The sequence below is a fragment of the Rhipicephalus microplus genome, chromosome 3, assembly GCF_043290135.1.
Source record: "Rhipicephalus microplus isolate Deutch F79 chromosome 3, USDA_Rmic, whole genome shotgun sequence".
Taxonomy (NCBI): Eukaryota; Metazoa; Arthropoda; class Arachnida; order Ixodida; family Ixodidae; genus Rhipicephalus; species Rhipicephalus microplus.
In genome coordinates this window covers 45,635,257-45,661,433 of record NC_134702.1, presented here as the reverse complement: position 1 = coordinate 45,661,433, position 26,177 = coordinate 45,635,257, and the positions used below count along the sequence as shown (strand labels likewise).

Genomic DNA, 26,177 nt, shown 5'->3' with positions numbered 1-26,177 from the left:
GACCACATGCAGTTTCCGTTTGTCGAGGCATCTAGTAAGGCTTTCGCCCTAAATATTTACCGCTCAAGCACTCTACGCCGCAGGTATATAGTCAAAACTTGCGGAGCTCGCTCGGACTCCCTCGTGTAATGTATTTTGCACTGAGGGCTCGCTCGAACTCTGGCTCACCAAGATTTTCCAGAGCGGCACTCATACGGATTTGCACTCACGAAAATTTTCTTCAACGGTACCGACTCGGCTACTCTCCGGACCCGGTTTGTCAAGACCAAGGAGCTGGGTTATACTAAAGTATAACCTATTTTGATCAAGACGCTCCTTCGGCTTGTGCTCCAAAAGCTCCCAGCAGAATCCTAAACGATCCTTCGGCTGTGACCGATCAAGTATAATAATTTGACTCTCTTTCATATCACCACTTATCTGGTCTTCATTAGATAGGTTTGACTTTATTACGGCCAAAAATTAAGAAATTGATTCTTTCAGTGCATGCCCCGCGTGCATGTTTTTTGTGTTCAATATTTTTTCAGTTTGTGTATGGTTTTATGCGCTGGAGTAAGCCAAGATTCAATGTATTTGTGCGTGCGAAACGGGTGTGCATCTCTCAGGTCTAATTCACGATATACGAACATCCACAAAAAATGTGACACTCATGCCAGTGGAAACGCAAACCTCTGCCACAATACAGACGCACTCGCTACTATCTTAAAATACATGAGAAAATCTACAAGAACAACCACGGCAATTATCAGCAACAATAACAATGAGGATGATGAGGATGACAACAATAAAGAGGACTGCAAGGACTGGAATATGGCAACAGGGTTCGCAGCTCGAGCAGCAATAATGCCAGGGAAAAATAACATAGAAAAAAGAAAGAAGAAAAGGAAGAAAGAAAAAGAAAGAAAGACACAAGAGAAAGAAAAAGGAAATACAGAGAGGGGGGAAATGAAAAAGAGGTAAAGAAACAAGGAAGGAAAGAAAATTGGCAGATCCCACGTACAGTGGGAATCGATGATATGCGAAGCATGAATCAGAAATGAAATGTTGATATGTCACTTTAAAATCAGCACGACGTTACGAGATGGAGCTGAAGCCCTATATGTCTTCCATGTCATGATTATCATGTTTGGATGTGTCGTTTACCTTCGTCATCTATTCACGTCACGTGATACCAAATTTAGTATATGTGGGGCTAGTGAAACGATCGCGAGCCCGAAATGAGCGCGGTATGTTGTCATGTTCTTACATGACACGCGTGTCAGGATTATTATGTTTGCACCAGTCATATATTTCGTCATCCACTGACATCACGAAACACCGAATTTGGTATATGTGGAGCTAGCAAAACGGCCATGAGCGCATCAAGAAGGGCCCGATATACTCCAATGTAGCGTTGACGCGCGCGCACGCTGGGAATAGCGACGCTACGTTAGCAAAGCGCGATCACTGTATGGTCTGACGCCAGGCGCGACCAGCATCCGTCGGCGCGGCCCGACGGCAACTGGCACGAAATGCGATATGCTGCGTTTCGCGCTGATGCCATGAGTAACATTACTCTATGCCGATGCATCGCTCAGACAACACTGCGTTTCCCTCTTTTCGGGATGGAGGTACGCTGGACGCGCTGAAACGCGCATGCGTCAAAGCAACGCAGCACGGCGCGCGCCTGCGAGTATATGGCAGGACCGGCGCCTGGCGTGGCAACCCCTGCGTGACGCGACGAAATGAACGCCGGTGAGCACGCGCACCGCGTCATGTCGAAACGTACTGGCGCCCTGACTGTGGCATGTAGTCATGCTCTCACATGGCAGGCATCTCGTGTTTATTATATTTGCACCAGTCACGTACCATCGCATCCATTGGCGTCCCGTAATACCAAGTTTGGTACATGTGAAGCTAGCGAAACGGGCGCGAGTGCATCATGAGCGTAGCATGTAGTCATGTTGTTACCTGACGCGCATGTCATGATTTTCATGTTAGGGTCTGTTGCTTGTGTTCGCCATGCTCATGCCATACTATACCAGTTTTGCAACATGACATGTGAATGAAACCACCGCAAGAGCTGCAGGACCATGAAATGTAAATCATGACTTTCATGTCATACATGTCATGATTCTCATGTTATGACTATTCTAATATGTTTTTCATACAGTCATGTTATGCCATAACAAGTTTGGTATCGATACGATCATCGAAACGGCCGGGAAAGTTAAAAGTTGTAGGTGCTAGATAGATAGATAGATAGATAGATAGATAGATAGATAGATAGATAGATAGATAGATAGATAGATAGATAGATAGATATGCTTAAGTGTCACAGCTCATTTAACATTTCTTGTTGCCGCTGCCTACACTTCTACTTAACTATTCCCGCCTCTAAATAGTGCTTTACGATGACACAGCTCGTTTTCGTGGCATCCCATACTATTGCTTTGCGTGCAGGGCTGCATTAGCCGAGCAAATGTTGCAAAATGCCTAACTGCTGCACATGGGTGGGTGGGTAGGTGGGTAGGTAGGTAGGTAGGTAGGTAGGTAGGTAGGTAGGTAGGTAGGTAGGTAGGTAGGTAGGTAGGTAGGTAGGTAGGTAGGTAGGTAGGTGGGTAGACAGACAGACAGACAGACAGACAGACAGACAGACAGACAGACAGACAGACAGACAGACAGACAGACAGACAGACAGACAGACAGACAGACAGATAGATAGATAGATAGATAGATAGATAGATAGATAGATACTCTCAAAGTCGCCGAAGTTCGCTAACGAAATGCTTCGCATTTAATAATGCAAGAAATTCACGTAGACTGATCAAATTGAAAGCAGCAGAAAGACCACCGCCATCTAACGAATCCCGTACTTGATATTTCCCTAAGCAAACAAGCACCTCTTTTCCCGTTCCTTCTAAAACGCGCTGCCTCTTCTTCAAACGTTTCCCAACACGGCGTGGGAGTTTTCACGAAACTCCGATATTGGCCGTCGTTCAGCACGCTGGCGTATACCTGTAAAGAGAAGCGCTGTCCCGTTGTTTCATTCCAGAGCGTTGGAGAACCCCGGGCAAAGCTTCGCAACGCCGGCGCTGAATGTCAAGGGCACGCCCCCTCACCTCTAGCGAAACGTCGTTACGAAGGCAGCGGCGGGGGCGGACATGCACTCTACACCGAACTCGTTCCGCGCTGAAAACTTCATGCAAGCAGGCCATGCGACGGCGTGGTCGGCAGCCCCAGCAATGCGGCAGCGTTGCGGGGCGTAATTGGAAATTTCCGAGGGAGCGAGACGCGCGTCTCTCGTGGCATTGTCGTTCGCAATAATGAAATGTTGGTATCGATTTTTGCTTTGGCTTTATTTGGAGTCAGATTTCGGTTCACCAGTGACGCTCTGCTGGTGTGCACAACACCGACGCACGCGCGTACGCGCTTGCGTTTTATCCGGACAGTTTTCTTGTTTTCTCGAAATGAATTCGCAGAACCATTGTTTACGTTAATCTTTTTCGTGTTCGTATGAAGTTTTAGTAACTAGCTACCGTCCGTTCTTGAAGGGGATCACTAGAGTCTCAACGGGCTCTGGTGAGACGGGCGCGAGTAGGGGCCTCGTCATGCGGTGTCCCGGACTAAGGACGCCGACCATGTAGCGGGGTCATGCTTTGGCTCCGTACCTCTCTCTTTTATAATAAATGTTTTTCGTCATCATCATCATCTTGAAGGGGATGCGCGTATTTCGTCCAAATTTCGTGAAGTTCGAACTTGTTGACGCGTATACAGTCACTCCTGTCGCCTTTACATCTTGTCCTGGCAAGGTACACTGTAACCGAGGGCTTGTATTCCACGATATTCTTCAAGGTCTTTACAGAAAGTGTTATCTTGCTACGCATGTCTCGCGCCGCTGGTATACAACGCGTTCACGTAAGTCACATATATTCATATTTTGCGGGCGTGCTTGATGTTATATAGGGCTATCATTGAGTCGCCCCGGTGGTCTGAAGAAACTCGACTGCTGACTCGCAGGTCGCGGGATAGAATCCCGGCCGCGGCGGCCGCGATTTAGATGAAGACAAATATGATTGAGGCCCGTGTGTTTAGATTTCGGAGCACGTCAAAGAACTCCAGGTGGTCGAAATTTGCGGAGCTCTCCTCTACGGCGTCTCTCATAATCATATGATGATTTTAGGACGTTAAACCGCATTATTATTATTATAGGGGCAGATGCTGTCCCTATAGGGAACCGAGTGCTTGCCAGAGAGCTCTCGCTCGTAGTTTCGCCGTCATTAGCTGAAACGGCTGCAATGAAGAGTGTCGCGAGATTAAACAAAATCTAAAAACGTTAGTCGCTCATCGCATTAAGCGCATGCGGGCCTCGAAACTTCCGGAATTTCGTTCCTTTCTCTATATAGCTAGCCATGAGCTTTGACATTGCTGTCACAGCAGCAAATTAGAATGCATTGTAGCAAGTGCGTCTGCACAAAATGAAAATAAAAATAAAGATGCAAACAACGACAACAACACAAATGCTTTATTAGCCCAATAGTGTTTACATGTATATATAGTGCCTCTGAATATTTTTCTACTTTTATTTTTATTTTTGATGCGAAGCATTTCTTATCGAACTTCGGTGATTTCGAGCGTATCTATCTATCTATCTATCTATCTATCTATCTATCTATCTATCTATCTATCTATCTATCTATCTATCTATCTATCTATCTATCTATCTATCTATCTATCTATCTATCTATCTATCTATCTATCTATCTATCTATCTATCTATCTATCTATCTATCTATCTATCTATCTATCTATCTATCTATCTATCTATCTATCTATCTATCTATCTATCTATCTATCTATCTATCTATCTATCTATCTATCTATCTATCTATCTATCTATCTATCTATCTATCTATCTATCTATCTGTCTGTCTGTCTGTCTGTCTGTCTGTCTGTCTGTCTGTCTGTCTGTCTGTCTGTCTGTCTGTCTGTCTGTCTGTCTATCTATCTATCTATCTATCTATCTATCTATCTATCTATCTATCTATCTATCTATCTATCTATCTATCTATCTATCTATCTATCTATCTATCTATCTATCTGTCTGTCTGTCTGTCTGTCTGTCTGTCTGTCTGTCTGTCTGTCTGTCTATCTGTCTATCTATCTATCTATCTATCTATCTATCTATCTATCTATCTATCTATCTATCTATCTATCTATCTATCTGTCTGTCTGTCTATCTGTCTGTCTGTCTGTCTGTCTGTCTGTCTGTCTGTCTGTCTGTCTATCTATCTATCTATCTGTCTATCTGTCTATCTGTCTATCTGTCTATCTGTCTGTCTGTCTGTCTGTCTGTCTGTCTGTCTGTCTGTCTGTCTGTCTGTCGGTCTATCTATCTATCTATCTATCTATCTAAAACTAGCATGGGAAGGTAAGATGGTTTGACAAATATGACGCGCTGGTGAAGACATGAATAATGTCACAATCCCGTGGCGTACGTCGTCGAACACTTCCCGCCAGACAGTGGCACATACCCACGGGCGGGTATGTGCCGCTGGTATGCGGGTATGTGCCACAGGTGATTGACACTTTGTAGCTACCCAAGAACTACGAGAACAACTACGGGCAATTCCAACGCACGAACGTTAAGAAATACCCGACATCGGTATAGCGTCGACCCGACGGATGCAGACAATACATCTCAGGGTCCCAGCTGGAATCGAAGCCAAGCATTCTGCGTGGCATTGAAGCATTTTACCACAGGGTTATACCAGGACTCGTAACTATACTTTTCAAATGACGCTAATCATCGTGACACGTCAATAGTGGCTGCAGCGCTGCCTACCCGACTTTATAAACATTACATATGTACTCCTTTGATACAGCCGTCACGTCGAGTTAACGCCACTTGTGGTAAGTTGTCATGCGTTTAAGTTGATTTGTGTAGCAGTATCCAGGGCCAGTATCCTCGCGAGCATCAGTGCTTCATATCGGCTTCCGGTGTTCCTAATACGAATGTTCCAGTTGGCATCGTTGCACAAGTGCAAACAACTGGTTATATAAACATCTGCAAATTTTTGCCGTTGTAGTAATCTTAGACTTGGTAGAAGTCCTCGTAATTCTTTCTATCTTGATCGTTACAAACTCCTAAGTAAATGTAATAGGCGGTGGTCGAAAACCTTTGTAATGGTTTAATGAAAGTAAAATCGAGCAAATCTTGGACGCAAGTTGCGATCGAAATGAACAAGCATAGCTGTCACATTTATGAAGGACTCAGAGTAAAACAGTATAGTGCGCTAGTTTTTGTATGTGAGGTAACAACGCTCACATCTTACATTGTTGTTCCGCGAGGGCTCTGCCAAGCGTCTATGTACTTTTAGCGGGACGGCTCAGTGCTCTCCCATAGTTGAGTACGAAGTGCTCGAAATCGTTAAACATTTTTTTCTAAACACGGCTCTAGTATGCTCTCTCATAGTAAAGTACTATACTACAAAGTACTCCATATCGTGAACCACTTTTTCGAAACACACGTTCTTATTTATGGCGACATTTAAACGGGACAGCTCAAAGCTCCCCCATAGTGTTGAGCACAACGTACTCTCAGTTGCCGAAAATCTGTTCTAAACACATCAATAAACCCTTTTTTTCTAAACACACTATCCTAGGAGGAGGAAGAAAGTTTAATCGGAAAGACAGGGAGGTTAGCCAGTTCTTAGACCGGCTGGCTACCCTGTGCTGGGGAAAGGGATGAGGGCAATGAAAGATGTTAAAATGAAATGTTGCGAATAGAGGGAGAAATTACAAAAAAAATTGCGACAGAGGAAAGGCAACATCAAAGAGTATAAGACACTAAAGTCTAGCTCATAGGCCAGTTGTCCGCAAAAAGCGCAGCAAAGCTTTCAAAGCCTTCTGGGCTGAGGATGGGCTCGGCCAATGACCCAGAATCCTTTGTTCCGACAAAGGCCGATCGTCTAGTCTATCCAGAGCTGCAGTGAGTTCTTGTCTTTGCGCGTTGAAATGGGTGCACTCACACAGAAGGTGCGCGATGGTTTCTTCGCAACTGCAGTAAGTGCATGTACGAGAGCTGGCCATCCCAATGAGATAAGAGTATGCGTTCGTGAAGGCCACTCCAAGCCACAGGCGGCATAGTAGAGTCTCCTCAGCTCGAGATATCCTTGGGGGAAGACGAAGCTGCAGATCGGGATCCAAGTTATGCAGGCGTGCGTTTGTGAAGTCTGTTGAGTTCCACTCTACCAGTCTACCAGTGTGAGGTCACGTGCAAGCGAACGAAGTCTTGTAGCTGCGTCGGTTCTTGAGAACGGAATGGCTGTGTATTGGGTACCATCGTGTGCAGATCTAGCGGCCTCATCTGCGCTGTCATTGCCATATTGTCACGGGGTCGTGACGTTACTCGGACTGATAGCGGCGAACGGAGCATCGGCCTTCGATCAACAACTGACAAGCGGCGAAGCGCGTCGGCATTTATACTCTTGCCGTCGAATGTTCTAGCGTTATCGCTGGCGGTGGCGTAGCTTCCAGAACAATCTGTACCGTTCGCACAGTGGGCGTGATCTTATCGAAATGATCTACTACAGTTCGGAACCTTCTAGAAAACTGCAGGCGCGGTTTGCGCTGAGAATCGTGCGGTGTTTTCGGACGATAACAAAAACTTGGGAAATGGAACGTGGCAATATATACCGCAATGACCTGGTATCAACTCATATACTATGCTGTGCTGTTTTTCGGTTGCTTGGTGATGAAGAAGCCTTATTTCAGCTACTAACTGTTCATTAGGTCCATAGCGAAAGGGTGATATAAGACATTGAAGAGATGCCTTCGAGTCCGAGAAGATCGACCAAATTCCCGAAGGTTGTTTCACTATAAACTCCAGAGCTGCACGAATGGCTGCAAGTTCTGCAGCTGTCGACGACGTCAAATGCGATGTCATCAATTTGATTGTGATGTGCCTCGCGGGAATAACCACTGCCCCTGCAGAGCTTACTGAAGACACCGAGCCATCCGTGCATCTTCCTGAGCGATGACCGAATCACCTGCACGTGATTTCGGAGCGACGGCGACCAACTAGCTCCGTCGCTCTGTCGAGTCGTCACGGACGCAACCACGTGTTGGCGACGAAGTGCCATTATCACTTGACTGAAAACAATCGCATGCATGCCTATAAATTGTGAAAAAAAAGTTTGAAAGTGGATCGATGTCAACATGCCAAATTTATTCTCATGTCTGTCATAAGGAAGTCTCGAATGCGTCTCACGACTAACTTTTTTTCCCATTTTTTAAAGTGTGAATACACTTTATAAGCGACCCCAAACCATCCACCGCCGTCGGCGGCGTCCGCAGTCTTCTCTCTATCTTTAAAAGGAAGAGGACTTGGCGGGCCGCAGCGCGACGCTCTACCGAATAAGCCACGGACGCGACGCTGATATCCCCCTTCGCTCGCTCCTCCGCTCTCCTCGCTCGCTGCAGCTGCGCGCGCACACCTCTCTCTCGCGCGCCCGCCTTCTCTCTCAGTCTCCCGTCGAGAGCGGATCGTGCGATGGATGTCCCGGAGGCAACGCTACCATCTGGATATAAGGCGCGTTACTGACACCGATATATATATATATATATATATATATATATATATATATATATATATATATATATATATACTGACACCGGTGGCGCGTTACTGACACCGATATATATATATATATATATATATATATATATATATATATATATATATATATATATATATATATATATAGAGAGAGAGAGAGAGAGAGAGAAGACTGTGGACGCCGCCGACGGCGGTGGATGGTTAGGGGGTCGCTTATAAAGTGTATTCACACCTATTATATATATATATATATATATATATATATATATATATATATATATATATATATATACTGGTTTTTGTTTAAACGCCATGGTATAATAGCTGCTTTAAACTCATGCGGTCCCCAGAAGGATCCCAGGCTCCGGTCATCCTCCCGGCAGTCGGCCTCAGTAGCCGCTATGGCGAGCGTCTACAGCGAGCGTTGTACACTCTCCTTAGTGGCTGGCCTGACGATCCCACGTTTAAACGTACAAATATGCCGTACAAAATGGACAAATGGATGGCTCAGTCGCAGAACGTCGGATGCGTTATTCGAAGGTGGCGAGCTCGGTCTCTGCTGGTGGTTACCTTTTCGTCCACTTTTCTTTCTTCACATTTACGTTACAATTATCATATACTTCTCTTGATGTGTCTTTCTGTTAATTTCTCGTTAATGTTGTGTGTAACAAAGAAAATGAGCCCTTAAATTTACATTTCTTCTTTTCTTGATATTTTAGGTATTTTCTGCAAGCACTATACGGTATTTGTGACTCCGTTTCGTGAACAACCGTCAAAGGAACAAAAATGAATGTTCAGGTCGCTCAGGATTTTGGCTTTCCGCTTCTCGAGTGAAGGCATACCTTGCGCCGACTGTATTTGACGCTGTTACTTAGTACCTGTGTCACGTGGTGCAACCGCCTTTACGTATCGTGCTATCGATGCAGCCGGCCTTTCATTTATTTTGTTTCTTTTTTTTGCCAGGTGTCGCTGAGTTGGCTTATCATGTGGCACTATATGGATCGCAGTGTTCCCAGAAAGGCTTTGCTTTCCCTCCACATGCTGGATGCCGGCTACTGGCACTGCGCTTCCTTTTGTGCCTAGTACAAAGGGAGGAGTTGCCCGCGCAACCTCTTGTGTATTGGTTTCTGGGAACTCATCCACGTCATTTGTTGCCTTGTGTGCATCTTAATGGAGGAGGCTTTTGCCATGCATGCAGTAGACGTGCTCAGGGTGATGATGATGATGATAATGATAATGGCAATAATAATAATAATAATAATAATAATAATAATAATAATAATAATAATAATAATAATAATAATAATAACAATGACGATGATTATGACGATGTGCGTCTTAACAGAGACCCCATAGTCGAATATACTTCCTGAATTTGAGGCAAGTTTTTTTTTTCTCTATGTCCAGTGGACCTGTTCTGGAAAAAAATTACTTAGCAGCACTATTTTCAACACAACAGCTGCTTTTTTGCTCCTGTTAGTTCTTACTGCTCTCCAAGTCGTGTATCGTGGAGCGCGCTAGTGGTACCTTTCCTGCCTAGCCAAAATAATTTTCTCCAATTAAACATTCAAAATAATTTCGTAAGTTCTTCATGGGTGGCTATCTTCCCAATTAACCGCGCGGCAGTTTGCTCATTTAAATTCACTTCAAAAATTATTTCTTCCTTCTTTAAACTGGAATTAAATTAATAAAGCTTGCCATATAAAATAGTTATTATTTCCTTTCGAGTGAAACGTGAACACGATTTCAATTAGAGAACTGCGTGGTGTAAAATGTGTTTGAGTGTGAACCAAAATGATGATTTTATTTTTGATTTGGGACTTTTTCTTGTAAATTAAAATGTTTTCAGTGGTCTAAGCATATCTTTAACAACGCAGAATAAACCCGTTTTTGAATAGGTATACGTTACGCAAATATTCATACGTAGCAAAATATTGCAATAAAAATGTAAACACAGAATTTTTTGACTAAATTATTGGAGGCGTATATGTCAGAAAAATTCAGTAACTCTATTGAGCTTCAAACACTGCATACAACACCTTTGCTTAACACGTAAGATGAATCGAATATTCAGACAAGAAAGAATATTTAGAATAAATTTTCTTACATACAACACTCAGACGACACTCTGGGAAATCGGGAAGGCTTTCACCCGACCAAAATTTTTCTTTCTCAGCAATCGTCTAGCAATTTACTGTTCCCAACGCAATAGATGAACACGATTGGTTTCAAAACATTGCAGACGGTCGCGAAAACGGTTGGGGTGTTTGTCATAGAACGACCGTTGGGGTTTCTCTGTAAGCTTGCCCGTGACACTAAAAAGAGAAAGAAAAAAAAAAGGGTTCTCGTGTGATCAAGTTACTCTTGCGCAATTCTGAAATCACCACGCTCAGTGCCCCGCCGCGGTGGTCTAGTGGCTAAGGTACTCGGCTGCTGACCCGCAGGTCGCGGGTTAGAATCCCGGCTGCGGCGGCTGCATTTCCGATGCAGGCGGAAATGTTGTGGGCCCGTGCGCCCAGATTTGGGTGCACTTTAAAGAACCCCAGGTGGTATAAATTTCCGGAGCCCTTCACTACGGCGTCTCTCGTAATCATATAGTGGTTTTGGGACGTTAAACCCCACATATCAATCAATCAATCAATCAATCAATCAATCAATCAATCAATCAACCACGCTCAGTGCGAAGAGACTCTTGGTTAGTGAGAAAAGTGATGCACGGAGAGTAAACGCTGGTTAACAAAGCACTAGAGTTTACGGAGCGTAAGTTATCAGTCTGAACTACTTTATTTTTTCGCTTAGTGTCGATTTAGGTTGCGTAGAAGCGGAACAAGGTGGACACTAGAGCTTCAACGTTAGAAAAAAAAAAAACATGTGCTGTCAATGCCATAAATAAGGAAGCTGTGGAGCCGATCGCACCGCTGGCGTGTTCCCCGGGTCCACGCGACGACTATCGGGGCTCCGGGCCAAGGAGTCGGCGATGCGCGACAAACGGACGCACCCGCCCGCGCTAACGCCGCCGCATTCCAGAGCGCGGATGCCGGCGTCGTCGTCCGTCACGCCGGCGCCTGTCGTGCCGTCGCGAGACCGACGCGGTCATTAGCGCGTGGCCGCGGTGCAGCAGCGGAAGAAGGCATTCCTCTCCCGACGCACGTTCCCGCGCCCCTCGGGAAAATCACTACTACATTTTATTCATTCATTTATTTTTATTTACTTATCGAATTATTTTCGGAGACGTATTCCCTCTTCTTTTTACGCAGCAGATCGGCACGGCGTATATATGAATGAGGATCTAGCTTTAATAATAATAATAATAATAATAATAATAATAATAATAATAATAATAATAATAATAATAATAATAATAATAATAATAATAATAATAATAATAATAATAATAATAATAATAATAATAATAATAATTATTATTATTATTATTATTATTATTATTATTATTATTATTATTATTATTATTATTATTATTATTATTTGTGAGATGTAGGATTTGCACTACTCAGTGAGGACCTGAGTGTGATACATTACACACCCGAACGCGTCGTTATAACATGGCTTTGGTTGGTTGGTAAAACATTACCTGTTGTCTGGTGAGTGACCCAGGCTCAGGTTTCCAACATGAGGACGTGCATACTATGTCTGAGCACATTCAAAAAAAAATTATTCAGAAAAAGGAAGGTGGTTCAACTAATTTTAATATAAGTTGGTGTGTGTTTTTATGCGTGCAAGTATATAAAAACTTGTAAAATTGAAAATGTAACGAGAGGTGGCTCCCCTTGAGTGATTTATTGGTCTGAACGAGGGAATGATTGAATGACTTATTGATTAGTGATAGGGCCATTGATTGTTATGTGGGGTTTGACGTCCCAAAAGCACCACATGATCATGAGAGACGCCGTAGTAGAGGGCTCCGGAAATTTTGACCACTTGGTGTTCTTTAACGTGCCCCCAAATCTGAGCGCACGGGCCTACAGCATTTCCACCTCCATCGAAAGTGCAGCCGCCGCAGCCGGGATTCGATCTCGCCACCTGTGGGTTAGCAGCTGAGTACCTTAGCCACTAGACCAGCGTGGCGGGGCTAGTGAATGGGCCAGTAAAGTTGTTTCCATCCATTAGTGAGTGAGCTGAGGTAGTGGGTAATTTTGTGAGTGGTTAAGACACTCACTCACTAATACTGATTCACCATACTCGCTCACATATTCGCTCACTATAACTCACTCAAGACCACTTACTCACTAACTCATTCAGTCATTGAGTCACGCTCTCACTCGCTCACCATTGCTCACTCACTATCACTCAGTCACCATACTCAGTCACTCACTCACTCACTCACTCACTGTAACTAACTCACTAACTCACTCATTCAGTTACTCACTCACTGGCTTACTCCTTATCACTCACTTGCTGTAACTGACCCACTAACTCACTCGTTCAAACATTCACTTACTAACGTCCTCGCTATATCACTCGTTACCACTCACTCACTATAACTAACCAACTAACTAACTAACCCATTCAATCACTCATTCACTAACTCACTCGCTATAACTCACTATTGGTCTCTAAATTCATTGATTAGGCTGCAGACCCGTTCATGGCCACCGACCAGCACGGTGCTACAGGGACAAACTCAGACAAACGAGCTCACACTAGACTGACCAGAATCAAACTCGACTGACCGGACCAGCGAGGCGTAAAAATCGCCCGCATTTCTGCTTTCGCCTTGCTCCGATCCTTCGAAGCCTGCGCTACTTTTCTTTTAATCCCGCCTCGCTTTGAGCCCCACGCTCGCTCTTATGTCTACTATACGACCGACTTCTCAGACCGTAAGAGATACGGATGCGAAGAAAGCGAGCAGAGATGTAATAGACGCAGAAAAAGTATAAATTGCATCGAAAGAGGGTGGGGAAGCAAAAACAAAAAAAGGAGCTGTTCACTAGGGCGAACTTTCGCGCAGCCGAAGCGACTCGCGAGAAGCTATAGATTAGGGTTGAAGATGATTGGTGGAACCTGTGCGTCCAGAACATCGCGCGCGTTCGTACCATCGCCGTCTCTCGCTCGCTCGATTCTTCAAACGTGGGGAGAGAGAGAAAACCTCTGGATCCCTGGTTGCGAACATAGGAGCAACAACAACAAGAAGAAGCTTTCTTTGAGACAGAGAATCGAACCGCTCTTCTTGGAATCACTTCTCTTGCCCCTTTCTTTCTCCCTTCGAGAAATCGCTCCGACTGCTCTGGCGTGAAAGGACCACTTTGGTGCTCTCCTCCCTATCGTTCTTTTTCTTCTCTGGCTCTTCCCCTCTAGTATTCTTTCGTTCCGCGTTTTCGTTTTGGGGAGAAATTGTAGCCGTGCAGAGAAGCTACTCTTTCACGAACTTCTTCAGTTTTAATTCTAGTTTTTCGCGTGAAGTTTGGCTTGACTTGTTTGGCTACGATTCAGCTCAGAAGACTTCTGCGTCCGCCCCTGTTGTGTTACTGTAACGTAGCACTCTGTGCGACCCTTCTCGATTTGGTGATGCCTATAGGAATTACGATGCCCGCTCTCTTAGTTCACATGCTTTTTTTCTGACGTCACTGCATCGAGCAAACGCAAGATTCCCCATTCGCCAGCATGGATGCGTATGAATGATGGTGGCGACAGTTCCCAGTAATAAAGCTTGTACAAGAATAATTGCCCGTCGCGTTGGCACGAAGGTAGCGTAATCGAATCCCAGCCGTGGATGCCACATTTCAGTGGGGGCGAAACGCTTGAAGACTGTGTACTTGAATTTAAAAGATTGCATTAAATAATTCCGGAGGATTGAAATTTCTGTTGCCCTCCACTAAGCCGTTTTTCATAACCAGATCATTGTCTCGGGAATAAAATCTGAAGAATTATTGTGTTGCCACATCGCTCTTTTTTTTCTGCTTTCATTTTACCGTTCAATTGCAATGTAACTGCTGTTCCTTTGCGCAAAGCGCACCTGAATAAGTGTGAACTATCCGTATATTGTTAGAACCTTATGACCAGATTGCGTGCTTATTGCGATCACAGTTAGTTCTGCAACTTACGCGGCCGCTGGTGAAAACGATGGACTGCTCCATAATACGTGTATAAAAGCCGACGCGCTTGACCGCTTGTCACTTGGTCAACGGCCGACGCTGTGTTCGCCGATATCAGTGTACAGCGTGCATTGCCTGCAGCAGTTTGTTTCCATTTTTCCAGCCACAAGTCCGGCCAAATAAAGCGCCTACCTGTCCAGACGTCTCTGTCGTCTTTCCTCTTTTCTTATCGTATGTGCCGTGCTAATACAAGCTAAGTTCAAATAAAGCGCTTCATTTTGGACGGCTGTTTCTGCTTTCGTCAATGTCACGGCCGCGTGACAGTATATTACCTGAGCAAGAGTTTTCAAAACACCGCTATGCCCATAAGTGGGATATCTGCTGCAATCTGACATAATACAGCGGTTCCGAATCTGACGAAAATATTGATTGCTGTTATCAACCATGCAGTATTTCTTGCCACATTTTTTTTTCACATTTGTGCAGCAATTCTTTCTGCCAACATAACTTTTGTGCCAGACAGACAGACAGACAGACGGACGGACGGACGGACGGACGGACGGACGGACGGACGGACGGACAGACAGACAGACAGACAGACAGACAGACAGACAGACAGACAGACAGACAGACAGACAGACAGACAGACAGACGGACGGACGGACGGACGGACGGACGGACGGACGGACGGACGGACGGACGGACGGACGGACGGACGGACGGACGGACGGACGGACGGACGGACAGACAGACAGACAGACAGACAGACAGACAGACAGACAGACAGACAGACAGACAGACAGACAGACAGACAGACAGACAGACAGACAGACAGACAGACAGACAGACAGACAGACAGACAGACAGACAGACAGACAGACAGACAGACAGACAGACAGACAGACAGACAGACAGACAGAGTGACTGATGGGTACAGACAGACGGACAAATGGACCGGCAAACGTACAGATGGATGGACGGACGCTTCGCCTAACTCATCATCATTCACGCAGTGGATATGCTGTGAATTACATTAAGTAATTGTTAAGTTCTTGCCGGGCTGTGAAGAAAGAAAGAATAAGTAGTTAAAGAAAAAAGGGGCTTATGATAATCCTGGTGTCTGGTAGTCTATTAGCGGCACTCGCACGTTGGTGTTCGTGTGCCCTGGTGTATTCCATAGGTTAACTTTCGGGTTTCCTCGCGCTGCCGGCGCCAATCCCAGAGGCCAAAGTGGAAAGGAGCGCATGGTTGAGATCTCCTCCGCCAGGTGCCTCAGTGGTCTTGGCTGTTCAGAAGAAGGCTGTCTGCTCTTTCAATGAACTATTCCATTAAGTTTTGATAATTATGCTTACAGTTATTTGACCATTATCTTAAGTGAGCTTGTGCTCCGATATCTTGTGTCCAATACTACCCTTAGCTCCAGAACGGCCTTTTACATACTAGTTAATTTTTTTTGCAAGACTTTACTGAATATTCGGAAAACCAGAAATGAGTGCTAGGCCGGAGAGAGACGTGCTCGTGCCGATAATAACATAGCGCCCGCGTAACGCCGCTGATGGGTCGTCCATATCCGCCGCTGCAGTGCCGTTTCAAGCGTACCAAAGTTTCATATATAGAGTTGCAGTACTACTACTACTACTACTACTACTACTACTACTACTACTACTACTACTAGTAGTAGTAGTAGTAGTAGTAGTAGTAGTAGTAGTAGTAGTAGTAGTAGTAGTAGTAGCAGGTGTGTTGTGGTCGGCATCCACGTCATGGCGCCGCTTGGACGCGTGGGATGGTTTTGGCTAAACCTAGCCTGAATTGTTCTGGCTTTGCAACGCTCCCCAAGGTGTTCAGAAGTGGCGACAACACGCCAATCGTACTACGAATTCTCCAGCTCCCCTCGCCAAAGCTTCTTTGGACATTCCCGACCATCTAGTGGCTTTCGGCAGTCGGAGCTGATAGAAAAAGTGGTCACCTCTGCGCTGCTTTGTCCATCAAGGTACACGGGACAATGAGCCGAACGTCTGGGATCAGTCTTCGGGGATGTTTCCCACTTTTCGTGGTGCCTTCACGTCTTCATTTCCCGCAAACCGCGACCTTCCCGGCAGCGCAGCCACATCGATGAGTCAACGCTGCACGTGGGACACAACGTCATTTCACTGTGCTTTGTCGTGCAGTATAATGGCATTGTGCCTGGTGTGGTGCTCCTTCTGTCACCGTGGGACAAACTGGGCGTGCCTCTTCCTTCTTTCCTGTGTTGAGAAGGAGGAGGTCTTTGACCTTCCCATTATGACTGAGATGGCGGAGACGAAGGTGACAATTTCATTGGACTGTCCCGAATCCAATTGCGTTTCCTTGCAGTTGCCCGAATCCAATTGCGTTTCCTTGTTTATAACCTGGGAAGACCCAGGTTATAAAACGCGAGCGCCGAGACGTTCAAGGGATGCCGCCATCATTCAAGTGGTATCGTGCTACCTTCAAAATGTAAATTACTTGAAATGAACGGTCTTGATATCAGCTTCACCTCCTCTGCTCGTCTTCACCCTGTGACTTGGATGGCTCTGGTCCGGAGGACAAGTTCGCCCATTCGCAACAGGTGCCATTCAAATCACGTGATCATAAACGGGAGTAGACAAGTAAATGACTAAAGCTAAGTAATGATTATAATGATCTTCTAAAGATGTAAGCACGTGTGTGTCAAGTATAGCGGTGAATTCACGACACCACCGTACATCTTACGATTTCGCTGTTCGACAGTTTTCACCAAGTGGGATTCCATAGCTGGAAGTTTTCTCTCTCTCCTTCAAATTCCAAACATCCGCAACGTAAAACGAGAGAGGATGCGAAAGTATTTTTTATCTTAATCTTACGCGCAGTGTCTCTTCGCTTATCTTGACGAAATTTTGATTACGCAGACGAAGACGTCTTCTTTTCCTCCCTCCAAATTGTTTCACTCTCCTATCTATGTCACTCTCTCGATACCTTCTAACAGCTTTAGTTATCGATATCGTTGCGTTCCGCTCGAGAAGGTCTTATTCCACTTGGCTGAGTCCTGTGACGTTTGGCGTGAAAAATTGCTTCTACGCAGAAACCATTCGTTTCGAACGAGCGAGGCGGCCGTGTCGTTTCCAACGTAATCAGTTACCGCGCGTCTCACGACGTGCTGTCGCCCGTCGGCGACGTTCCGCCGTCACATTTTTATACACTTCTGGCCTGAAAACGTTTTGCCGCCAAACTTCTTGTGAATCGGTTATTGGAGATCCTATAAATACACACGTACACATAAATATATTTTTTTCTCTTCTACTGTTGAACGATTTGTACGTATATATTTTCCTTTTATCAATCAGTTAACCCCGTTTCTCCTTCAATTCTGCGCTAGCACTTTAGTGCTTTCACGTCGATTGGTTTTTCACGTACTGTGATCTTTTTAGACTTTTGCCGAACTTAGTCTTGTGGCAAAGTGGATTCAGGCCACGTAAAGCTGAATGGGACAAAAAAAAAAAAAAAACGAACGTGCTAGACAAATCCGCGTGGTACCCGTCGTTCTTATGCTGGCTGAACGCCGCACGTTGCAGCTTTTGCAGCGGAGTCACCTTTGAGTCGTCTTAAGCAAATGCAAGAAAAACCGTGTTAACTTTTTCCTTTTCTTTTTTTTTCTTTTTTTACAGTGAAAGTTATGAAGTCCAAACAATCAATTTTGGTGCCGTATACGCTGTCCTCGCCGGTGTTCGTAAAGGCTATCGCTCGAAGTAAGAAAAAAAAATGAGCTGGGGAAACAATATTCAGGATCGTATGGGTCTTGAATCAGGGCCTTCTGAAGGGCATGCAAGTATATCTACCACTGAAGCACGTCGCCGCCAAATGATCCTATATATGCAGCAGGTGTCTCGAAATGCCGGTATTTTAACGAAAGGTCAACGGGTGGTATTTGAACAAAATGTCAACCGAATTTGATATTTGAAAGCGGGCTTTTCCCATATTGCATCTATCGGTCACTTCTGAACGGGATTTGGTGCAAGGTTTCGAAAGACACGTCGCTACTGGTCTCCAGAATGATGGCAATCTGTACGCCTATTCGAAAATATGGAGTTTTTGTTCCACGGTTTCGTTTCACAGAATAGTGGCCTCATGGGGAGCGTCAAGAAAAGAATGATGGAGACCAGTCACGTATATGTATATGTACAACTTATGAACAAGTTTATTAGGAAAAAAAAATATGCGACGAAGATCGTCACGGGCGTGGCGGGTCGCTAGCCGGCGGGCCACGTGTTTGAGACCGCTGCTTCATTGACGTCATGTAGTGCAACCAATCTCGTTAACGTACGGTAATATCGCGTGGTAGAAGAGTAAAATAACAACCAGGCGTTACACAATCGGGAATCACTCAACGACTGGATAGTTGAGCGCTTCCAACCTACTACAGTGGGCTCAGCCATAATTCTTCACCGTCACCAACCACAGCGTGAACAAAGTGCACGTAGTTAATGCCTTACGGGCTCCACCTGTCCACACAGACTGACAAATAGTGGCATATTGGGTACTTCCATACTTCACGAAACATTAGGATAGTTTATGCCATGCTGGGTGCCTGTTACTTATATTAGATTTACCAAAGAGGCACAGAAATGGTGTATCCAGGTACAGAAATGTCCTCGTATTGAGATCCTGGCATAGAAATCCAAGAGGTATAGGGATGGTATATCGTTGTATGAAAATTTCCTGGTGCAGAAATCCAAGAGGTATAAAAATTGTATATCCTGGTATAAAAATGTCCTGGTATAGAAGTCCTGGTATAAAAATTCAAGAGGTATAAAAATAGTATATCCTGGTATAAAAATGTCCTGGTACAGATTTTCTAGACGCATAGAAATGGTATATCCTGGTATAGAAATCCTGGTGTAGAATCTAAGAGGTGTAGAACCGGTGCATCTTAGTATAGAAGTACTGGTATAGAAATTTTCCTCGTCCAGCTTTCGCTGTGACAGCTGCCTGCACCGCGCAGGCCTGGCGTTTCTTATGAAAAAATAATTTTATGCGTCCTACGGTGGTATCACTGATTCTTGACTGATACAGTTTTCACGTCCTCCACGTATACGTAGGGATTGCCCGCTCTCTCATTGAACCCTTGTCGTTTCCTTTCCTTTTTAGGGCCCTTCCCCTTCAAGCTGTTTCGCCCTCTTGCCGTATTCGTATATTTCCTTCATTTACGGCGTTCTGGTCGAGTTGGCGCGCAATCGCCCTTGAGGCGCTCGTCGAGAATGACTGTCGTTGGGCGCGCGTCGATTTCGGAGAAAATTACGAGAGAACCGAGGCGACATCGGTTACTTCCGGGACACGCAGAGAGAGAGAGAAATATTAAATAGGGAAATGAGTCGTGTCGCAGAAGAGTGGGATGTCGCTAAAGCCAGGATTGTGCATTTTTGGAAGCTACAGAGAAAGAGAAAGATAGAAACGGATCGGGGAAATGCAGCTCGTTGGCAACAGGTGCAGAAGAAGTTGGGAAAATATGGGGATGTTCTTCAGAGATTTACCTTTATTCTAACAAGAGAGATGTACTTGGGTTGGTGGAAAATGGAAATGTTGGGAAGGGGTCAAACTCTCCGGAGACGCGATAGATAGATAGATAGATAGATAGATAGATAGATAGATAGATAGATAGATAGATAGATAGATAGATAGATAGATAGATAGATAGATAAGAAATGAGGATTAGATAGATAAAAAACCGTAGTGAAGACAAGTGAAAGAGAAATTTAGAAAAAGAAGCAGAGTGTTTGGAGACGTATAGGGAATGATTGCACCGGAAAGGACACGAATGGTGCCCACCTGAGGACAGATCAGTAAGGGTGCCTCATGTGGAAAGGAGTGATTGTTCTCCGGGCGCGCGTGAAGAAATAGGGGAGGCCGAATAAGGAACAAGGGAGAGAAGTGGGAAGAGGTGAGAAATCGGAGGACGAGATAGGGAACGGGTCTTTAGCTAGACGAGCGCCACGCAACCGGCGCGCGAGGCGTAAATGAAGCGAAGTTGGCCGGCAAGCGTAGGCGGGGGTGTCTTTTCGAGCCTGAGTGCTATAAAAAGGAGTCCGAAAAAAAGAAATGCCCCGAAGGAGCGATCGAAGTTGAGCTTTCGGGTGAGCCCATATTTAGTTGCGGGGAGTCGTGGAGCGTGAGGTGACGCAATCTAAACTTTCGCAATCAAAGATAACCGATGAGGAAGGAACGTTGATTAAATGTGCTTTATTTGCGCGAAGTCGACGTCTCTAGCAGTGCTGCGAAACCGACGAAGTTTTCAGAAACATTAAAATTGAAGTAGCTGAAGCTGCGTTGCTCCAAGACCGCTTAGGGAAGGACTTTCTTCGTCACAGGCAAAAATGAATCGATCGCTGTGAATAAATTTGCACATAGAGAATGAGTAATATCTACAACTTGCACCGTAATATTCACCCTCAGTTCGCACTTCAACTCCATTAAACTAGGAAGTATCGCCACTGGAAGAATCGATTCCCGGCTCTTCTGAATGACGTGTACTCCTTTCACGTTACTATAGTCGACTTCTGTAAACATTCGCTAGTTTGAGAAAGACAAATAGAAGGGAAAGCATTCTAGGGATTTGAATCTATCTATCTATCTATCTATCTATCTATCTATCTATCTATCTATCTATCTATCTATCTATCTATCTATCTATCTATCTATCTATCTATCTATCTATCTATCTATCTATCTATCAATCTATCAATCTATCTATCTATCTATCTATCTATCTATCTATCTATCTATCTATCTATCTATCTATCTATCTATCTATCTATCTATCTATCTATCTATCTATCTATCTGTCTGCTGTCTGTCTGTCTGTCTGTATCTATCTATCTATCTATCTATCTATCTATCTATCTATCTATCTATCTATCTATCTATCTATCTATCTATCTATCTATCTATCTATCTATCTATCTATCTATCTATCTATCTATCTATCTACCGAAGAGCAGTCCTGATATCGGAATGAGTAATTACGTTCTATGAAATTGTGCGCTCAGTAGAGCTTACTTTCACAACAAATCAATTCATTTATTAAACAGCTGTCTAAACGGAAACGTTCCACGAAGAACTGCACTCTACTGCATGGACTTTATTATCTTCGACCAGTCAATCAAGCAGTCACTTGTCGACCTTTACATCTCGTCGCACCAAGTGACGTAAGCAATGGAGACGTTTTTATACAGGCGGTTATCGTACTGCTGTTATCAAGAGTTCCTTTCTTTCACTGGTAAGCTGCTGCATACCAGTGAAAAGGTTCAGTTATCTTGTGTTCGTCGTGTGCCTGGTAGCAGCCGCTCAGATCGTCTCTCTCCCGCCTTTTCACGAGCACGCGTAGAAGGAAGTGCGGGGCGCCACGAAAGAAGAGAACGCGACTGCTTGAGCTTCACTTCGCGTGCGTGCACCAACTACGCGACACTGAACCCGCAGCGAGCAAGCGGTCTCGCTGCGCGTGCAATGAGAAACCAGCCGAACAACCCTCGACAACTCCTTCGCTTCCTTCTTCGCCATTGTTGGCCCAGTGGCGCGCATGAGGGCCCGCACATATCTGCTGGATAGAGTCTCTCATCATTTTGTATGTTTCCTTACTGTCGCTCTCAGGCAGCAGTGGTATGGAGCTTTTCTCACCCTGAATCCGGTCTCCCCGTATCCCATAAAAAAATGACAGAGACACGTGGGTACCCCTCTCGAATGAATGACCGATCAAGAAAGAGGCATCACCTGGAGATATCGGCATCATAGCTCCGTGTACACAAAGTGCTTCTGCATAAATTCCATCATCAATGTGGTACATTTCATCCAACACGTGTTGCGTCTTTCCGGTGTGTGTAGTGCTCGTGAGGAGTCCAATCGGTTATCTTCATCTTATGCCAGCTTATCAGTATTATTGTTTCTGATAGAGTGGGCGTGAAATACTGCTAATACGTCAAAGTGTGTGATGATTGCTTGCTCAGACCTGGTGAGATTCAATTGCGCTAGGTATCGCGCTCATGCCATAGATAGATAGATGACACAATATTAATGACATCTAACAGACAATAATGCCAAGGAAAGTATAGGGGAAGTTATTACCGTGTATATATATATATATATATATATATATATATATATATATATATATATATATATATATATATATATATATATATATATATATATAGGGAGGCTGCTCGGAATGCAGCCGCCGCGCACAGCTATAGCGCTGACGTTCCTGGCGCAAGCCGCTGAAGACAGTCTCTGGTTGGATACCTCACCGTACAGCACCGGGTATCGGCTGCACTACTATGTCTATAGGTTGAGCAGATCTCGTTTATTAATAATAATTGGCGGGTATAGCTTTCTAAGCCGTGATATGGTTACAACTTACGAGAGACACCGTATTGTGGCTGTCTCCGGAAATCTCGACCACCTGTGGTTGTTTGTTCAATGTGCACCTAAACTAAGTACACGAGCCTCCAGCGTTTTAGCCTCCATCGAAAATACGGCCGCCGCGGCCGGGATTCGATCATGCGACCTTCGAATCAGTCGTCGACCACCGTAACCACTGGACTGCCGTGGCAGGCATGCAGCACACGTTGGCTATAAACATGGATACGAATATATGGACACATATGGAAGTTATTACATTTTGCAATTCCTCCGTTGTCGTAAAGCAATGTAATGCAAGAATGCGATGCACGCGCCATACACCGAGCTGCACGCCGCGTTCTCTGGAAGCAACTTTCCTCGCTTACTGCACCGCCCTTCTCGGCAACAAAATCAGCGTACTTGAAAATCTTGTTAGATTACAGCGTTGGTTCGCTCTGCAAACCTACTGGATAAAAGCGCATGCGGACACAAACGAAGTAATGGACATTACGAAAAATCCATGAGCTTTTCCGTGAAGGCTGTGAGCCCGTGGAAGCATAACGTAATAATGATCCTTGCGAGAGAAACAGCGTGCCACTTAAAATGTTTTCATTAGACGAAGTTCGTAATACAATAGAGGTGGTTTGATTCTGTCACTTTGTCACCATGCCACAAGAACTCGGCGTCAGTGACTGTGAAGTAGACCTAGTTAGCGAGCGAGCAAATGACTGGTCGACTAATAAAAAAAATGTAAAAATGCCACAGTTTAGCCTCAAGGGCGTATCAATTAATGCGATAGCGACAAATTACAATGCCACGCAAACGGGAACCAAGCAACCCGATACTTGCGGAGCGTCGCTCAAGCGCAAAGGACGCACGGAAAGAACAGACTCAAGACGAGCGTGAATTATCAACTGTCAAAGCTCGACCCTCGCACGATGCTGCTCGATCACAACGAAGGATGCTCGAGAGGAACGCGCAGCTATAAACAGGACAAACATGAAGTAACAACTGTCACGCTTGTGAGTTCTCCGTGTTGGATAAACGTGCCGCAGGTGTCGACTATGCCAGCACCTCACTGCATATGAAGCTGGCGAGAGAGCCGGCTTCTTGTACAAGGAGGTGTTGGCATGGTCTTATAGGAACCATCGTGGCATAACCGTACATGACCTTGGTCAGACGGTCCTTTTCGACCGCGATCGAGCTTGATCCCTCTCGAATTTCGCGATCACAATTGGATCCCTCACGAAAGCTCCAAAAAGAAGGCCGATCATTGTTTAGGCACTTCAGATCCTGATTGTGCTCGACTGCGATCAGCGGTGCACTGCGTGACATCAGTGTTAGTCGATAAATATTGATTCCACCCGAAAGATTGCGCACCCAACGTTGTTTTTGCACTTGCCTCCGGGATCGCAGGAATCGGAAGCTCTCTGTACCCTAGCTGGCCTTGCAGGGCTTCCGTGATCAGTTCACCAATGACCAAATGTTCATGTCATGTAATGACGTCACGAGGCCGTCATAAATATTGGTGGCATGTGACGTCATCAGGACGTATTGGGGTGAGGTTGTCACATATGATGATATTTCGCATCATTCGTTTTGTCGACGCCAATGCCGACGCCAACGGTCATCTTTTGCGTTTGCTGAGGCGCACGCTCGTTCTTTGCATTGCCCGAGATGGTTCAGCAGGCGCTATAGTGGCAGTGACGTATTCCGTGGCAACGTCAGTTGATTGATTGATTTGTGGGGTTTAACGTCCCAAAACCACCATTTGATTATGAGAGACGCCGTAGTGGAGGGCTCCGGAAATTTCGACCACCTGGGGTTCTTTAACGTGCACCCAAATCTGAGTACACGGGCCTACAACATTTCCGCCCCCATCGGAAATGCAGCCGCCGCAGCCGGGAATCGAACCCGCGACCTGCGGGTCAGCAGCCGAGTACCTTAGCCACTAGACCACCGCGGCGGGGCGGCAACGTCAGTTAGGCCTATACGCTTTGTCTCTTAGGCTCGAGTCGTCTATCTATACTAGTTTTGCGTTTGTACTTCTGCATAACGTGCAGAACGTGCGCGACGCAAGCTCATCACTTCCGCTGGGGCGGGGAGCTGCGGCGTCGCCGTTTTCCCTGCTCTTCTACGCCTGGATGCGCTCCTATTTACCTGGATTTGCGACGGCTTTAGTAGCGTACGATGCCGCTCGGGGAGACGACGCCTCTTTGTTCACGACCATGCAAACACACCACCCCGTGGCACACATTCCTGGCTTCAGTCCGCATGGGTTTTTTTTTCACTTTAATTGTCAGTATTTTTTTTTTCATTCTGGCTCCGTGTGCTTTCAGGGCGTTGTGCCCTTCGTACACCAGTACATCCACCCTCACGGCATTTCCTTCCTTTCTTTCTTTCTTTCTTTCTTTCTTTCTTTCTTTCTTTCTTTCTTTCTTTCTTTCTTTCTTTCTTTCTTTCTTTCTTTTTCTCTTTCTTTCTTTCTTTCTTTTTTTTCTTTCTCTCTTTCTCTTTTTTCTTTCTTTCTTTCTACTCGCACCCTGACATCACTGGAACTTCATTATTTCAAGGAGCGGTTGTCGGAAGACGAAAAAGAGGGGGGGAAAAACGTACACATTAGGTTAGAACTGCCGCGTCAAAAAAAAAAAAAAGTATTTCGTCACATTTACTCCAAAAGTTGGCTTACATCACCGCAAACCGCCTGCCCAGTGTTAAGTCTGACTTGAGAAAATGCTTTCTTCTCTGGTGCGCCTTCAAAAACTGCACCTGAAAGCCCAGTACAGTTTTTTCAGAATGATTCGCATCAATTACTCATTTGCTCTCAAACTTGTCGTGCTCAAGTGACTCTCATCATATTCTTCTCTCTCGCAGGCCGCAGCCGCTTGTGATCCACCTGCGGCTGCCTGTTCGCGTTGTATGGCTGTCGTTGTGTCCGCCTCAAAGGTAATACCTTCTCTTGTGTTCGCAATCATCTATCGCTGTTATGTTTGCTTTTGTTTCTATCATTTTATTGTGGTGCATTTTCTGATGCTAACGAGCGAAGTTATCTTTTAAAGGGCCCCTAAACAACCTCTGAGAATACAAAGATTGAGCGCGTTACTCTGTCCTGCCGTTTCCCGGCTTTTTCGGCGCATTACTTG

The 26,177-nt window shown here is 45.1% G+C and overlaps 1 protein-coding gene across 3 annotated transcripts in view; it reads left to right on the top strand.

Moving 5' to 3' along the window:
• Nucleotides 1-26,177, top strand: part of LOC119161551 (uncharacterized) — a 341,964-nt gene that overhangs the window by 161,347 nt on the left and 154,440 nt on the right. For all 3 annotated transcript variants that reach the window (XM_075889401.1, XM_075889402.1, XM_075889400.1), the window contains one exon: nt 25,909-25,980. In XM_075889401.1, coding sequence (XP_075745516.1) covers nt 25,954-25,980 — 27 coding nt within the window. In that variant the 5' untranslated portion in view covers nt 25,909-25,953. The remainder of the gene's footprint in view (nt 1-25,908; nt 25,981-26,177) is intronic.